Source organism: Phalacrocorax aristotelis, chromosome 7 (genome assembly GCF_949628215.1).
Source record: "Phalacrocorax aristotelis chromosome 7, bGulAri2.1, whole genome shotgun sequence".
In the NCBI taxonomy this organism is placed as follows: domain Eukaryota; kingdom Metazoa; phylum Chordata; class Aves; order Suliformes; family Phalacrocoracidae; genus Phalacrocorax; species Phalacrocorax aristotelis.
The window spans coordinates 55,346,966-55,363,164 of NC_134282.1; the positions used below are offsets into that span (position 1 = coordinate 55,346,966).

Here is a 16,199-nt window from a genome sequence, read left to right on the forward strand (position 1 = left end):
TGTTGCCGTGGCGCCGAGCACTTCCGCCGGGGGGGTGGGGGTGTTCCGCCGCGGGGTTCCGGCGGCGCCGCGGCCGCGTTCGGGCGTTCCGGTGCCCCGCGCCGCCCCCCGTCCTTCCGCCATGGCGTTCGCCGGCCGCCGGGACGTGCCTGAGGCGCCCGACTTCGGCATCCTGAAGCGGTTGGCGAGGGACCAGCTCATCTACCTGCTGGAGCAGGTCCGGGCCCGGGCGGCGGGAGGCCGGGCCCCGGTGGGACCCCGCACCGGGGACGGGGGCTGGGGTGGGGGCCGTCCGGGGGCGGCCCAGAAGGGGCCCGGTACCGGCAGGGGAGGTGGATCGGGCCTGGGGCGGCCGGGGTCGGGCCCGAGGGCAGCCGGTGTGGCGGGAGCACCAACCTCTGCCCTCCTGCAGCTCCCCGGGAAGAAGGACCTGTTCATCGAGCCCGACCTGATGAGCCCCCTGGACCGCATCGCCAACGTCTCCATCCTGAAGGTACCCTGGGGCCAGAGCTGCCTGCAGTGCCGGTGCTGCCTGCACTGCCCGCTCACACCTCGGCCTCTCCCTGCAGCAGCACGAGGTGGACAAGCTGTACAAGGTGGAGAGCCGGCCGGCCCCCAGCGCCAGCGACCAGTGAGTCCCGCACCGGTACGGTGGCACTGGGGCTGCCCTGCCTGGCCTGCACTGGCCCCGCGGCCGGCCAGGCAGCATCCGCGCCCGGGCCAGGCCAGCGGGAATGGTGGAGTGGGAGGCAAGAGGCACAGGGCAGGTGCTGCTTCCAGCTGCCAGCTCAGGATTTGGCTCCGTGGGGCTGGACAGGACCCAGGGCAGAGCCGCTGAGGGAGAGGGGCCAGGGAAGGCTGGGCTGGGCACAAGGGGCCTCTCACTTTCCTCCATCGCTCTGTGATGGCAGGTTCTGCTTCCTCGTCCGGCCACGGATCAAGACGATGAGGTACATTGCTGGTGAGTCGAGGGGCCATTGTCCGTTGCCTGCTGTTGACAGGTAAGGTCTCAGCCCTGTGCTGAGGCTTGGGCTGCAGCCGCCTCAGCACACACAGGCACGGGGAGCATCTGATGCCGCATGGGCTGAGGGTCAGTGCTTTAGGCTACCGGTGTCCAGTGGGCTTGAGAAGGACTTTCGCTGAGTCTGCAGCCTTTGCAGATGGGCCCTGTGCCCAAGGTTTTTCTCTCTGCCTGAGATATTTTGGGTCCTGTGAGATGTGGGACCCTGGAGCTTATCAGATAAGAGGAGCTGTGCTGGTTTGGGATGGTGGGAATCCTTTGCAGAGTCCACACATTTTGTGTCTGCAGATATTGTCAATGCTGACAAGATGTCAGGGAGGAGCAGAAAGTACAAGATCATCTTCAGCCCCCAAAAGGTCAGTCTGACCATGCTCTGCTGCCAGTTACCTGTCAGTTTCTGTCTGCCCGGCCTTTGTGCCTTCCACAGACATTTCTAACCCAGAAATGATTAAGTAAAACCAAATGTTGCAATGCCTGGGAATGAGCTGGTCCCCTGCATCGCCAGATCTCTTCTGCGCACTCAGAGCCTGGCTGGACCTGAGGGTCTCTCCTTCTCTTCCAGTTTTATGCTTGCGAGATGGTGCTGGAGGAAGAAGGAGTCTTTGGTGGTGAGTGGGGCTGTGGTGCCTGCCCCTTCCCCTCCCCGAGGGCTGGCTTGCGGTATCTCTGATGCCGCAGGATCACAGTTGAATCCCGGTACTGGGATGCCTGCGCTGGCAGGGACAGAAGCGTGGGCAGGAACCGCAGGTTCCTTCAAGCCTGGCTGCCTGCCTGCAGGCAGGTGTGCGCACATTGCAGCGTTGGCGCCTCTCCTCTGACTTCTGGGAGGAGAGAGGGTCCTGCCGTGAATCCCTGTGGAAAGACCCCATCTCCCTGCTCCCCACTCCCCTGTTGCAGGGCTGCTGTGATTCTTGGGGCAGTTTTGGGTGAGGGCTGGGTAACTCTCACCTTTCCCTGTCCCAAACTCAGATGTCACCTGCGATGAATGGTCCTTTTACCTGCTCCCCCTGGATGAAGACATCATCAGCATGGAGCTGCCTGAGTTCTTTCGCGACTACTTCTTGGTCAGTGGGACAATGCTGCTGAGACACTGCCCAGCAGGATGGTCACCTTCCCCTCGCTCCTCTGTTGGGCTCGGGACAGAAAAGCTTTGCTCAGAGAGCTGATGCATCATGTCCTGCTCAGTCCCCTCAGCCCTTACCGCAGGCCCTTGCCTGCTGTCCTGGGGTGGCTTTTTCCAGGGGTGGCTACTCTGGCAGGCTGTGATGCCTCCCCTCTTCCACACGCAGCCCCCCTGTGGCTGGCCTCTCCTCTGCTGACCCCTGAGCAGTTTCAGGGCATCCCAGCACATTCCTGTGCCCATTCCTCCTGGAGGCACCAAGCCCAGGGCCCGCTCCATCCCCAGCCCATCACCAGCTGAGTCACCCGAAGAGGCAGTCGTTTCCCAGCCAGCCTGCCAGACTTGCTCCCCAACACATCTTGTGGTCCCTGCAGGAGGGAGATCACTGCTGGATCAACTCCATCGCTCGAGCCCTGCAGTTACTGAACTCCCTGTATGGACCTTTCGGCAAGGCCTATGGGATTGGCAGGTGTGCCAAGGTATGGCCTGTGCTTCTGGGCTTGGCTGGCGCGTGAGGAAGCCTCTCTGGTCCCTTTAAGATCGTGGGGAATCAAACCCCATCAGCCATGTGGCACTGCGTCGCTGTGGAGGTGGCACCAAGCTGCTGCCTCTTGCCAGGTGGTTCCGGGGGCTCAGCAAGTGTGCGGGGGGCTCTGCCGTCCTGCTGCGTCTCCCAGCCAGCGCTGCCCGTGCCAAGGCTGGGCAGGGGGAGCCGCAGCAGCGTCCACTGCTTGTTGGAGTGTTGTGAAGCACCCCATGCCCTGGAGGGGGAAGTGCTTGTGCCCAGCACTGATTGGTGAGCCCCAGGCCCACTGCAGCCAGGCGTCCCAGTGGGCTGCCGTGGCCCTGTCCTGGCTGGCACACCGCAGCGGCACGTGAGGGTCTAGTGCTGGTGCTGGAGCAGGCTGCGGCCCTTGGTGGGAGGCCAGGGCTGCTCCCCCAGGCTCTGGCACGCTCTGCCCATCACAGATGAGCTACGAGCTGTGGCGGGACCTGGAGGAGGAGAGTGAGGGCGACGGCCAGGGCAGGAAGCCCGAGATTGGCAATGTCTTCCTCATGGACAGAGGTAGGCTGGAGCGACAGGGACAGAGGGCAAGGCCTGGAAGAGGAGCAGTCTGGGCTAGCAGCTTGCCTGGAGAAGGATCTCCTGGCGAATGGGGCACGGAGATCCTGTGCTGGCTGCAGGGAGCAGGAGGAGCATGGGGTGGCTGGCTGCGGTGGTCGAGGCCGGGCAGGGGAGGCGTGAGGAGCAGAAGGGCAGCCCAGGCATCGGCTCTTGTTGCAGACATGGACTACGTGACGGCGCTGTGCTCCCAGGTGGTGTACGAGGGGCTGGTGGATGACACCTTCCGCATCAAGTGTGGTAGGTCACTGGGGGAGGCAACAGGGCAGCGCGGGGCTCCGTACCCACATAGGGAGAGTCTTGGGTTTGTGCCTGGCATTGTCAGAGCCAGGTCCTGCATGCTGCAGCCAAAGCTGTTCCCTGCAGGGACAGTGCCAGCATGGGGCGCTGCTGGAGGCTGTCCGTGAGGACAGCCCTTGGTCTGACCAAGCAGCTGGGTGGGCATTGCTGGTCTCTGCTGCCTTTTGCAGCAGGGCTGGCCGAAGTGTGCTGGGATGTTGCTAGTGCTGCGGCAAAGCAGGTCTTCATCCTTCTCTGCAGGGAGCGTGGATTTTGGGCCAGATGTCACCTCTTCTGACAAGAGTATTAAGGTGCTGCTCAATGCCCAGGACAAAGTGAGTCCTGCTCACATGCCTTGGGGGAGGAGGGTTCCCGCCATGCTCTGTGCCCAGGTGGCCCCAGGAGGAGGCTGAGAGGGGCGTTTCCTCCCCTAAGCCTGAGCAGGGGGTGGGTGGGTGCTGCTGGGCCTCAGAGCGCAGGCTGGGATGGGTTGGGGTACAGAGACCAGAGAAACGTGGTCCGCAGGCGCAGCTCAGCTACTATAGTTGGCAAAGTCCCTGCGTGCAGGGGTGTGCCGTGCCAGCAGTCGGAGTTCTGGGGCACTGACCTCCCTGGCGGGGATACTGCCTTGTCTTGCTACTGTTCAGGCTGCTGGCAAGCATCCGCTCTGGGTGCTGGGGGCTGTGGCTGGCCGGGCCCCGTGCTGGCACAGGGGAGTGTGGGGCCTGGTGCCAACTGCTGCGGTGCTCTCTGCAGGTCTTCAGCCAGATTCGGAACGAGCATTTCTCCAGTGTGTTCGGCTTCCTGAGCCAGAAGTCACGTAACCTGCAGGCACAGTATGACGTGAGTATCACCCTGGTGTGCGGGACACCCGCGGTGCCGACCCTCTGCAGTCAGGTCACCTCCTCACATGCTCTTTCTTCCACAGCGGCGCCGTGGCATGGACATCAAGCAGATGAAGAACTTTGTCTCCCAGGAACTGAAGGGACTAAAGCAAGAGCATCGCCTGCTGAGCCTGCGTAGGAGCCAGGGCTGGGACAGCAGGGAGGGAGAGGCCCTCAGCTGCTGCAAGCGGGCTCCTGGAGGAAGCAGGGGGGGTTGAAGGGCCCTGCTAGTCCCCAGGAAGGGCAGATGATCTGAGCAGTGGCAGTGTAGCAGAGGCTATTAGGTCGTGTAAATGTTCATGGTGGGGCTGGAGTGACAAGCTATTTGCAGAGCCTGGTACTCCTCCAAAGTGGCCGTCTCTCTTGGCTTTGCAGATATTGGTGCCTGCGAGTCCATCATGAAGAAGAAAACCAAGCAGGACTTCCAGGAGATGATCAAGGCTGAACATTGTGAGACCTGTTCCCCTGTCCCGGTCCTCACTCCCCCACCCTCTGCACTGACCCACTCGTCCCAGGCCTAGGCATCCTGGGTGCACCCTGTGTGACCACAGTCCTTCCAGGGTGTTTGTATTGGGGTGGGTCTTCAGATCCTAAATAGGGTCAAGCCACATCCTCAGAGGGCTGGTGCATGGTGGGGTAGGAGGCCCAGCATCGCAAGCCTGCCCCGTTCTCTGGCACTCAGGGAGGGAGGCTGAGCCCAGACTCCAGCTCGTTTACCTAGTGAGAGCCCTGGGGGTGGGCAAAGTGACACTGCCTCTTCCCCTGCCATAGCTCTGCTGGAGGGCTTTGACATCCGTGAGAGCACCAGCTTCATAGAGGAGCACATTGACCGGCAGGTGAGACTGCGCCGAGCTGGAGGGACAGGCTGCTCTGGCTGCCCCGTCCCGCGGTGGGGACGTGGGGGCTGCAGGCAGCTCACCGCCTGCTCCCATGCAGGTGTCCCCCATTGAGAGCCTGCGCCTGATGTGCCTCCTGTCCATCACGGAGAATGGTGAGGTGTCTGGCTGTGCTGGCAGGGAGGGGCAGTGCCGGGGCGCTCCAGCCTGGGCGCAGAGCTCACCCTGGTGCTCCCCACAGGTCTCATTCCCAAGGACTACCGCTCCCTGAAAACCCAGTACCTGCAGGTGAGTGTGTTTGGGGGCTCACAGCAAAGCAAACATTGCGCTGGACTGGGCTTCCCCTCCCTGCTGCTGCTCGCCATGAGGTGCTGGGCAGCAGCGCTCCTCAGGGATGCTCAGGCTGTCTCTGCAGGACAGCCCCTGCCTCCACAAGCCTTGCGGTCTGGCTGCCCCTGCCCTTTGCCTGCAGGGTTGCTCTAAGCAGCCTGTACCTCCCCATGGAGGTGGCACCCTGCCGCCTTCCCATGCTTACAGCTGGGGCTCTGCAGTGATCTGGTTGCCCCCTTCTCCAGAGCTACGGGCCCGAGCACTTGCTGACCTTCCACAACCTCAAACGCATCGGGCTGCTGACCGAGCAGTCGGCTGGAGAGACCCTGACTGCTGTGGAGAGCAAAGTCAGCAAGCTGGTGACGGACCGTGCTGCAGGTGAGAGCCAGCCCTCTCTGCGCTGCGAGTCCCCTGGAAGCCTGGGAACCCTGAGGGGAGCCCTGGGGCAGAGACCTGCCCCATCGGGAGCTGCTGCCTGGAAGCATGTGGCAAACGCGGACTCTGCAGGTGCAGAGCACACCCCTAGAGGAGGTGCTATGAACAGGGAAGTGGGCTCTGCCTGCGGGAGCAGCAGGGCTGGCAGGGCTGCCAGCTGTCTTCTAGAGCCAGGAGCTCTGCGCATCCCTCTGCCCAGCCTGTGGCTGTGATTAATCTGAAGTCTCTGAGCCGTTTCTCCTCATCTTGTTTTCCAGGAAAGATCACAGATGCCTTTAACTCTTTGGCCAGGAAGAGCAATTTTCGAGCAATAAGCAAGAAGCTGGGGTTGGTATGTCCTCATGGGGCTGCTGGCCTGCCACTCTGCCCACATGAGCACTGGTGCCAGAAGAGCTCTGGTCAGTCTGTGCCGGGTCTGCAGGCTCAGCACCCCCAGAGCCACGCACTGCACGGGGCCAGAGCAGCCGCAGCTGCTCCAGGCAGCAGAGGAGCTTCTCCCCTGGACAGGGAGTCACTGCGGGCTTCCCAGTCGGCCTTGGCTCTGGGCCCTGCCATCGGGTGGAGGGCTGGGTGCTCTGGCCATGCGAGGGCTGGGGCTCACCTTGCCCCCTGCAGATGCCATGGCCCCACTCCAGACTGGTGCTGGCTGCATGCAGCTGCCTGGCGCTGGGGGGCAGCTCTCTGGCCTTCGTCCTGGGCCAGTGGAGATGTGACATTTCTGGCCCTGGCCCTCCGATGCACAGCCTGCCCCAGCCATGTGTTTGCTGGCCCTGGCCCCAGTGTGCTGGGGCAGAGGCTTGCTCTGGGCGTCTGTCCCTCCCCATCTGCCTGCACCTCTGAGGGAGCTGGTGAAGCCCCAGGCAGGCTGGTCCCATACCCAGCGTATCACACGTCTCTGTAGATCCCCCGTGTGGACGGAGAGTATGACCTGAAAATGCCTCGGGACATGGCATACGTTTTCAGCGGTGCCTACATCCCCCTGAGCTGCAAGATCATTGAGCAGGTGAGCCCGACTGCTGCTGGGAGCACTGCGTGCATCCACCCGAGCCCCGGCCTCCTGCCGGGGGGTCCGGCGGGAGTCCCTCTGCCTGGGGTTGGGGCTGGTAGTGTTTGTCTGCTGGTCAGTGCGTCTGTCTTCTGAGCTGTGCCCTGCACCCACTGCCCAGACCCCCAGGGCCTGAGCCTGACCCTCGCCCCATCCCTCAGGTGCTGGAGCGCCGCAGCTGGCTGGGCCTGGAGGAGGTCGTGCGGCTGCTCAACGGCAACGAGTTTTCCGTCTCAGGTAGTGCCAGCGCTGGGCCGGGGGTGGGTGGGCCGGGGATGGTTGGTCCAACAGCACTCTGCCCTGTCCAGACAGCGCCGTGGAAGACAATCCCGCCTGGGAGTCCCAGCGCGTCATCCTCGCCGTCTTCCTGGGGGGCTGCACCTTTTCCGAAATCGCTGCTCTTCGGTTCCTGGGGAAGGAGAGAGGTAGGAGCTGCAGCGGTCAGAGGGATGCCGCCTGCCCAGGGGCAGGGGCTTGGGGAGCTCCTGTGGTCACGGTGTGAAGCCGAGCTGTGGCCGTGCTTGATGTCCGTGGTGGCTAAAGCCCACGTGGAAGGGGGAGGTGAAATCCACAGCCCCCACAGTCGGTGCTCCTGGGGAACACAGGGATCTGGGAATCTGTCTGGGAGCGCCGGCTCTGCCCTGGGCTCGCAGGGCACTGGTGGGGCCTCTACCGCAGGGTGCAAGTTCATCTTCCTGACTACGGCCATCACCAACAGCGCCCGGATGATGGAGGCCATGATCGAGGCCAAGGCGTGAGGCCAGGCTGGGGTGGCTGGGCTGGGGCTGGGGGGGCTCTGCCGCCCTCCACACCCCCAGGCCAATAAACATCTTTCCTGGCACGGCTCCGGCTTAGGCGTGGGTTTGGGCTTAGGCGTGGTTTGGGTTTGGGTTTGGTCTCAGCCCGGCATTGTGGCCTGATAGGCTGGGCGGGGTATCCTGTGGAGGCAGCGCCGGTGTGGCAGGTGGGAGGGGGCTGGCGGTCCTGGCCAGGGCTCTCAGGGGGAGATGTTTGTCTCACGGACAGACAGGCAGACACATCATGCACGCCACCCACCACGGAGTGCGGCACGGCGCATGCGCAGTGATGCTCAGGCACCGCCCGTGGGGGTTCGGGAGTGCGGGACGGAGACTCCCGCGCGAGGTCACGTGGTTGCTGTCAAACACCGAGCGCGCGGCAGATCGCCGTTACGTGTGACAACGCGGCGGTGCCGGTCTGGCTTGTGATTGGTCAGAAACGCCGAAGGCTTTTCGCTGTCATTGGCTGGAGGCCGGCTTGGGGCGGGACCGACCGCGACAGCGGCGGGTAGGAAAGGGACGAGGCCAGAGAGGGCGCGGCCCTGAGCGGCGGTTGTGGGCGGGGCGTATGGTGACGCCGTCGCTGGCGGCAGCCAATGAGCGCGTCCGGGAGGCGATTTTGAATCGTCGGAGCGAGCGGTGGGCGCCGAGCGGAGCGGGGCCGCTGCCATGAGGAAGAGGTGCGGGGGGGCACCCGGGGGGGCACCCGGGGGGGCACCCGGGGGGGCACCCGGGGGGGCACCCGGGGGGGCGGGCGGACCGACCCCGGTGCCGCCCGGCGGCCGCTGATGGCAGTCGGGCCCCGGTACCCTCAGTGAGGTGCTGGCGGCCGAGGCCGTGTCGTGCTTGAACCGAGCCATGGCGGCGCTGCGGGACATCTGGGAGGAGATCGGGATCCCCGAGGAGCAGCGCCTGGAGCGCACCGACGTCGTCAAGAAGCACATCAAGGTGAGGGGCGGGGGGGCAGGGTGTCCCGGTGGCGGGGCCGGGGGGGTCCCCGGGCCCTGCGCTCGCCCGCCGTTGGGCCCGCGGCTGCAGCGGGAGCCCCCGGGGCTGGGGTAGCCGGGTGGCGGCTCGCCCCGAAGCGCTCCCTCGGGGCCCCCGGGCCGGGCTGTGGGCGCGGGGCCAGCCAGGCCTAGCGGGAGCACCCGGGGAGATGGCTGGCACCCTGTGCTGCCTGCGCCGTCGCTTGGCACCAGAGGCAGCTCTAGCTGAGGTCCCGCTGGCCTGCCCGGCCTCCCGGTGCGTTCCCTCCTGGCTCTCCATCCCCGTGGCCTGCCTCTCTGACCACACCCGTGCTGCAGGGTCTCCTGGACATGATGGTCGCAGAGGAGGAGAGCCTGAAGGACCGTCTCTTGAAGAGCATTGCCCTGTGTCGGAAGGAGCTTGACATCCTCTGCAGGGAGCTCCAGCTGGACCCCTTTGAGGTAAGATATTGCTTTTCACTCCTAGGATCCTGCTGGCAATGGTCTTCTGCTGCCTGGCCTCTGCCCAGGTGTCTCAGTGAGGCTGGAGCTACCAAGGCAAGCACCTGTTCAAAACCACTTTTCCTAATGCTTGGCAGAGCCAAAGGCTTTGTGGCTCCTTGCAGGTTAGGTGCTGGGAGATGGTAACGAGGAGGCCAGGTGTCTCACAGCATCTCCTTTTGCATATTGCTGCTGCGTTTGCACCTTCCTGGGGAACATCTTGCTCAGAACTAGGGTTTGTGTCCTAGGTCTTAGTTTAAGAAGCCTTAAATATGTGAGTCAGGTCTGTGAGAGCTGTGGAGAAGAGAACTGACTTCTGGACCCTTCTAGGCAGAGGAAGGGTGTACCATTCTGCAGATGGAGAAGAATTTGCGCACCCGTGTGGAAGTGATGTTAAAGCAGAAAAGGGACAGGAAGCAGGAGCTGAAAACCCTGCAAGAACAAGACCGAGACTTGTGTGACATCCTTTGCACAACCCCGTTCTGCATCGACAGCAATGCCGTGCCCAGCCTGGAGGACCTGGATCGTTACAGGCGCCACTTGGCCTCCCTGACTGCCGAGAAGGTAAGCGGAGACAGGGTGAGGATCTCGCTGAGGGTTGCACGCAAGGCGCTCGCTGGTTTCTAATGCCGATCGTCACCTCCAGGAGCAAAGGCGAGAAGAGTTTGTCAGCAGCAAGCGGCAAATCATCCTCCTCATGGAGGAGCTGGACCACACTCCAGACACAAGCTTTGAGCGGGACGTGGTGTGCGAGGACGAGGAAGCCTTCTGTTTGTCCACAGACAACATTGCTGCCCTCCATAATCTGCTGCAGCAGGTATGTTGGCACACTGAGGCAGTGTTGCTTGCTGTGGAGGCCGTCGGTGGGTCCCGGCAGCAGTTGGCACCACTATGTAAAAAGCGACTACTCGGTTTTCAGCAAGCCTGGGTGTTATAACATGCTTTCGGCAGTTTTTCCAAGGAGATCTTGGAAGATGAGCGAGTGGCTTTACTAGGTGCAGTAGAGCAAATGGCCCTCTTGTGCCCTTCAGGGCCAGGCTGTGCTGGCGCTGACCCTGTGCTCTCCCTCCTGTAGCTGGAAGCCCAGCGATCCGTGAACGAAGCCGTGTGCACAGAGCTGCGCTCCAGAATCCTCGCGCTTTGGGAAAGGCTGCAGGTTCCTCTGGAGGAGAGAGAGTCTTCTGCAGTGCACATGACTGGGTCCAGAGCCAAAACCAGGAAGGCTGTAAGGACTGTCCTGTGCCCTTGGAGGGGGAGGGCTGGGGGGCAGCAGCTCTGGGTTTCACACTCCTGTTTGCTCAGCCAGAGTGAGGAGCTGCTTCCAGCAGTCAGGTGTGAGGTGAGCAGGCCAAATCCTGCCCTCACGGGTGGAGGACCGGGAAACTAGTGCTGGTGACTGGCCTATACCGTGGCTTATACAGAAGATAAATCTTGTCCTGCTTCTCTTCTCATGTTGCCTTCTCTGAGTCTGTGCTCTGATCCTGTTGGCAGCTGCAGTTAGAAGTGGACTGTCTGGAGGAGCTGAAGCTGCAGAACATGAAATCTGTGATTCAGGCCATTCGGGCAGAGCTGGCTGACTACTGGGACAAGTGCTTCTACAGTCAGGAGCAGAGGGAAGGCTTCAGCCCCTATTACGATGGTGGGTGCTGGCTCTTCCTGCTCATTGACTCCCCTGTGGGAGCTGAGGGCTCCCTGCTGGCAGGCTAGCTGCTGAGAAGGGCTGCCCTCATCTAGCAGAGGTGTGGGGATCCCGGGTGCTTCCTGAGCGTGCTGTTGTACTCTCTCCAGAGGACTATACAGAGACCCTGCTCGAGCTCCACGATGCTGAGGTGGGGAAGATGAAGAGCTACTATGAAACACACAAAGATCTGTTTGAGGCTGTCCGGAAATGGGAGGAAAACTGGAATCTGTTCCTGGAGCTGGAGGTATTTTCCGGGCAGGAATGTGCTCTGCCTGGCTCAGTCCTAGGTCACCAGGCAGTGCACGCCTCTACTCCCATGTGCAAAGTGCTGTTGGGAAAGACCAGGGAGGGACTAGGAAACCACAGTGGGATGGTGAGGGGTTGGGGTGCTCTATCTAGAGCACTGGTATGGCTTGTGATGGGGGGCTGCACAGCAGGAGTGGCTTCTCCAGGGTCTATATCCTGTGCGGTGTATGTTGGGCTGTGAGACTGGGTGGTGTGTTTGGTTCTCTCCTGACCTCCCCTCTGTACTAGAGGAAAGCAACTGACCCCAGTCGCTTCGCCAACCGTGGGGGGAATCTGCTGAAAGAAGAGAAGCAGCGAGCAAAGCTGCAGAAGACACTTTCCAAGGTAGGTTCAGCCCTGGAGAAGAAGCTGTAGTCCCACATAGGCCTGCTTAGCACTGACCATGGGGAAGCGCAGCTCTTGGAGTCAGCGAGGGATATCTCTGGGCATGGAGATGCCCACGTTCAGCAGGGCAGCCTCTCAACACTCTCCTGTGTCCTCATCAGCTGCAGGAGGAGCTGGAGAGCAGGGTCCAGGCCTGGGAGCAGGAACATGAGGGGACCTTCCTGGTGAAGGGGCAGCAGTTCATGGAGTATGTGACAGAGCAGTGGCAGCTGTACCGCCTGGAGAAAGAGAAGGAGAAGCAGGAGCGGGTGAGTGTGAAGCTGAGCATGCTGCCTCCTGGCCTGGAGGAGCCTCTGCTGCATTGAACGAGTAGGGGGAGCTGTGCCAGCAGCTGCTGCCCAGCGCTCTGTCTTCTCATGTCTCTGCCTGGAAGTGACTTTGCATGCAGTCACCTGTCTTTGTCAGCGAGACTGGTGTTCATTGCCATCAGCATCTGTACACGCTGAGTCCCTTTCCTGGCCCTAGCTGAGCCAGAGCTGCACCTTGGCTCTGCGTACCTGTATATATCTGTTGAAATGCCAGCTGCTTGGCTGTGCCACAGACTGGCTGCAGGGCACTGCCTGCTGACAGAAGCCTGCCCTTCCCCTGGCTCTGCACTGCTCCTCTTGCTCAGGTTTGTAAGTGCACATCTCTCACACAGCACCTGAAGAAAAGTCGCCAGATTGAGACAGAGATGATGTACGGAAGCACCCCGCGGACACCCATCAAGCGGCGAGTGCTCGGCTCCCACACACCTGGCAAAGTAAGGAAGGTAAACTGTCCGTGCGAAGCAGTGTAGGTGTGCTGGGGCCCTGCCAGGAGCTGGGTGCTGTCACTAGGCTAGAGCCCTGCCTTGTCCTGGGCTGGCCTTGGTCCCACACAGATGCAGGGAGGGTTTGCGGTGCTGCAACAGTGTGATGGAAGCAGTGCAAGGGCCCAGGCCATGGGCACTTCTGTTCTCCCTGGGGACAATGAAGCCTGTTGTACTGTGGTGCTCTGGAGGCAGAAGGCTCCGTGCAGCCACTGGCTTCCTCCCCATGTGATATGTGCTCTGCTTTTCCTCTCAGCTCAATGGCACTTCCATCTCCAGCGCCACACCCAACAGCACCGTTCGTTCAGCTTTTGGGGGAACCATCTACCACTCGCCAACATCTCGGTTACCGCCTTCCGGAGGGAAGGTAAGGAGCTTTCCAGGGAGTCCTGCCTAGCAGGGTGGACTCTGCTGTGTTGCGCTGTGCTTCACTGCCTCCCCTGCCAAGCTCCTGGGGTGCAAAACCCCCTGTTTGCCCATAACCTGCTCTGTTGGGCTGCCACGATCCTGGCAGGATATTTCTGGGACCTGAGGGAGGAGGAGGGTAGTAACAGCATTCACGTAGTCTTCCTCCAGCCCAGATTTCTAGCACAACTCTTCCTTTGTGCTGAGCCTGCAGCTTGGGGGACCTTCAAAATGTGTGTGTGTGCTGTATGTTTCTAGGATCAGAACCAAGAGCTCCTGGAGCTTGAAACTACCCTGGTACCACAGAGTGACAGGCAGTGAAGCTAGGGCAGCTGTCCTAGCTCTGCTTGATTCTTGTGTCCCATCTAATTGTCAGTTCTTCCTGTAGCTTGGCCAGGCTCGGACCCCCAGCCGCGTGGCTGTGAAGCCCCCCCGTCCTGGATACAGGGAGAGGAACAAGGAGAACATGTCCCAGCTGAACGGAACCACCCTGAGCGGTGGGTGCACCCCCACAGTCCCTGCCCAGCGTAACCACAGCGTTAATTCTGTTGCCAGCACCTATTCTGAGTTTGCGGTAATTCACCTCTTCTAAACCCACCTCCCCTTGCTGGGCAGCACAGGGGGTGTGCTCCCCCCATCCCAGAGCATCCCACAGGGCTGCAGCTCTGCACAGCCCTCCTGGTGTCCCTGCACAGAGCGGCTGTTCCTGCCAGTGCCCGTGGCAACAGATCTGTTGGCTCTACATTAAGAACTTAAAATTGCGGTTTGGTGGCTGAGGCCAAGCCCTGCTCATGTCACACAAAGGCTCTCATCAGCCCAGTGGTGAACAGACTCAAACACAAGAGAAACATTGATGTTGGGGGCACCTCCCAGCCCTGTGCAGGGGCAAAGCCATACGTGGCCCAGGCCCCCTGGAACAGCCCTGCTGCAGCGATGCAGCTGCTCTCCCGAGGTGGTCTGTCTCCAGCTGCTGAGGCAAAGTCTCCCCCCAGCCCTGAGCTCCGAGTCACTTGGTGCAGTGTGTCCTGCAGGTGGGGATGCTCCCCAGCCTCTCCAGGGGCTGCAGCGTGGTGGCCTGGGCAGCTGGCAGCAGCAGTGCTCTCGCTGTCCCAACCTGGTCAGTGGGAGAGGGGAGGGAAGGTCTCCTGACCCCCAGGCAGGGGGAGATTTTTCCTGCTGCTTGCACAGAGTCATCCATCGCATGCTCACACAGGCCTTTGCTTGTTGTCCCCCCAGGCTGAGCCTGCGAAGGGACACCAGCACCTGTCCCACCTCTTCCCCTGCTCTCTCTGGCGTGCGGGGTGAGCGAAGGCTGGGGAGATGCCCTGCCTGCTGAAGCAGGTGCTCTCTGGTGGTGGATGGTGCTTTGCCATCTCTGGCCATCCGGAGGTCCCTTAGTGGCCTCTACCCTTCCGTTAGGAAGGGCTGAGCCCAATATTTAACATCATCTGACAGTAGATAGCCACGAGCATCCCTTCCTCGTGGCAGCTAAGGCTGTGTGGAGTGCACTGTGTGCCCCTGGGGATGTGTCTGGTTTGTGATGGTGGCAGATTCCTGCTAGGTGTTCCCTTCCTCCAGCAGCTGGGCACGGCTGTCCCTGTCCTCCTGCTTCCCTTTGCTGAGGGGCAGCCTGTCTGCTTTCCACTGACCTAGCAGAGTGCTTCCTGGGACAGACAGCCTGCCTGCTGCAGGAGGGAGGGGTGTGGTTCCCAGCCTGGGGCTGTTCGGGCAGCAGGTGCTTCTGAGAGGCTCACAGGCTCTGAGTTCTTTCTCAGCTACTCGATGCTAAAGCTTCCCTGCCCTCCTCTGAAGCAAGAGGGAGTGGGGAGCCCAAACAAACAGGAGCAGCGTGGCCAGCCCTCCTTGCTGGCCTGAAGCTGTTCCTGCTTTCCCCCCAGGCAGCAGCTCTCTCCCTGCTGCCCCTCTGCCCCCTCATCACCATCTCCTGCTTCTTGTTTCCACAGCGCGAACTTTCAAAGGCTTCCAGGTCTGACAGTATCTCCCGAGTCCTGAACTCCACCACCACCCATGCCTTCTGCTGAGGCACTGCCTGCCAGGGTCCAGCTGCTCATAGTCGTAGTGAGTCGCGGCTCCAGCAGAGCGTTACGCAGCTCCCCCCCGCCCAAAGCGTCCGTGCTCCAGGGTTAACTTTTACCTGGGTCCCAGGCGTTACTTGGGCCAGCATTGGCCCACTGTGGGTTGGGGGTGGGGGTCCTGCCTGCCAGGGTAGGGTGTGAAAGGGGCACTTTTAAAAACTTGCTTTTTATTTGGGAAATTCTTGCAAATGTTTGTGATTAAAGATTTGAGTATATGGTTGTGTTAGGCTAGTGCAGGGGTGGGTGCTGGCTCCTGCCGCAGCTTGGCTGGCGGGGGCGAGCGTCGGTGAGTGGGGGCTCTGCCTTGCTGAGCATGCTCTGGGACAGACAGAACCTAGTTGAGAGAACTGGCTTCAGTGCCTTTTGTTGCAGGCTTTTCCTCCCTCCATTTCTGTAGCTATTGTACATCAGCATCTTCCTTTCTCAACATCACAGCAGGCTTGTCTTGGGGGGGCTTTAGCTGAGGTTCCCTTAGCAGGCTTTGCCTGACCCCGGAGCACTGGGCTCACCCCTGCTCCAGGCTGGGTGCAGTGCTGAGGGTCTTGGCTTTCCCACAGCGGCTGTGAGGATGGGGTTCTCTGGAGGGGAGCAGCGGGGCTGGGGGTCCCTGGGAGGGAGCAGCAGGGCACTTCACAGGAGGCAAGCCTGACCAGCCATCCTCCTCGGGCCCTGGGAGCTGTACAAGTTGTACCCTGCTGCTTCCTCTGCCCTGTCCCCAAGCCGTGGCAGGGCAGAGCCTATGCATTGCTAGCAAGGAAGCAACCTACACTCGGACAAGGCCTGCTCCCTGCCATCGGCAAGGAGGGCAGCTTGTCCCACCGCCAGGCCCTGCTCCGCACCGTCCAGCACTGCCCTTCCTCCCACTTGGCTCCAGCAGAGGACATCGAGCAGAGTGCTTTGGGGGTATGCCACAGCCCTGGTCCCGGCTCGGGGGACCTGTTTGCACCTTTGTTAACGAAGCTCTGCATGTATGTGTCTGTCCCTGATCATGACTAATTTGCACCTTGTTATCACTACAATCCCCCACTTGCTGTTATTTATTCTCCAGGTTCTGTCTCTTTGCTCTGTACATACTGTTCATGGGAATAATACATATCTTTGTACATAGCTGCTGCTGTGTGTGTGTCTGGGGGGACCAAAGGCTCCCCTGGTGTGGCCTTGCAGCTGGGGAGGGGAGGAGGGGCTGGCTCCAGAGGCGCTT

General features: G+C 61.4%; 2 protein-coding genes across 6 annotated transcripts; both read left to right on the forward strand.

Annotated features, from left to right (window-relative positions):
- The first annotated feature begins 13 nt into the window (after positions 1-13).
- On the forward strand, positions 14-7,914 carry VPS33B (VPS33B late endosome and lysosome associated). 2 transcript variants are annotated; one of them, XM_075100898.1, is made up of 23 exons: positions 14-217; positions 413-493; positions 570-631; positions 912-961; positions 1,310-1,377; positions 1,584-1,629; positions 1,991-2,085; positions 2,516-2,620; positions 3,111-3,207; positions 3,427-3,504; positions 3,805-3,878; positions 4,300-4,386; positions 4,472-4,562; positions 4,803-4,877; positions 5,199-5,263; positions 5,364-5,418; positions 5,505-5,551; positions 5,839-5,971; positions 6,286-6,359; positions 6,930-7,031; positions 7,235-7,310; positions 7,382-7,498; positions 7,752-7,914. In XM_075100898.1, exons 1-23 carry the CDS (start codon positions 122-124, stop codon positions 7,829-7,831), a joined length of 1,854 nt encoding a protein of 617 aa, XP_074956999.1. In that variant the 5' UTR covers positions 14-121; the 3' UTR covers positions 7,832-7,914. The 2 variants fall into 2 exon arrangements, with proteins under 2 accessions (XP_074956999.1, XP_074956997.1); XM_075100896.1 differs by having other exon boundaries at positions 48-217; positions 570-646.
- A 546-nt stretch (positions 7,915-8,460) lies between these two features.
- On the forward strand, positions 8,461-16,105 carry PRC1 (protein regulator of cytokinesis 1). Of its 4 annotated transcripts, none has more exons than XM_075100892.1 (14): positions 8,461-8,550; positions 8,686-8,818; positions 9,175-9,297; positions 9,667-9,900; positions 9,983-10,153; positions 10,412-10,561; positions 10,828-10,975; positions 11,125-11,261; positions 11,552-11,647; positions 11,809-11,955; positions 12,348-12,458; positions 12,754-12,864; positions 13,291-13,476; positions 14,867-16,105. In XM_075100892.1, the coding sequence occupies exons 1-14, from the start codon at positions 8,540-8,542 to the stop codon at positions 14,942-14,944; spliced, it is 1,836 nt and encodes a 611-aa protein (XP_074956993.1). In that variant the 5' UTR covers positions 8,461-8,539; the 3' UTR covers positions 14,945-16,105. The 4 variants fall into 4 exon arrangements, with proteins under 4 accessions (XP_074956993.1, XP_074956995.1, XP_074956994.1 ...); XM_075100894.1 differs by having other exon boundaries at positions 13,291-13,399; XM_075100893.1 differs by having other exon boundaries at positions 12,348-12,449.
- The last annotated feature ends 94 nt before the right edge of the window (positions 16,106-16,199 follow it).

Coding starts and splice junctions, on each gene's coding strand:
- VPS33B (XM_075100898.1), top strand. CDS start 122: ATGGCGTTCGCCGGCCGCCGGGACGTGCCTGAGGCGCCCGACTTCGGC. Junction 4,387..4,471: donor ACCTGCAGGCACAGTATGAC/GTGAGTATCACC, acceptor TTTCTTCCACAG/CGGCGCCGTGGCATGGACAT. Junction 7,499..7,751: donor GTTCCTGGGGAAGGAGAGAG/GTAGGAGCTGCA, acceptor CCTCTACCGCAG/GGTGCAAGTTCATCTTCCTG.
- PRC1 (XM_075100892.1), top strand. Junction 11,262..11,551: donor ATCTGTTCCTGGAGCTGGAG/GTATTTTCCGGG, acceptor CCTCTGTACTAG/AGGAAAGCAACTGACCCCAG. Junction 12,459..12,753: donor CACCTGGCAAAGTAAGGAAG/GTAAACTGTCCG, acceptor TTTTCCTCTCAG/CTCAATGGCACTTCCATCTC.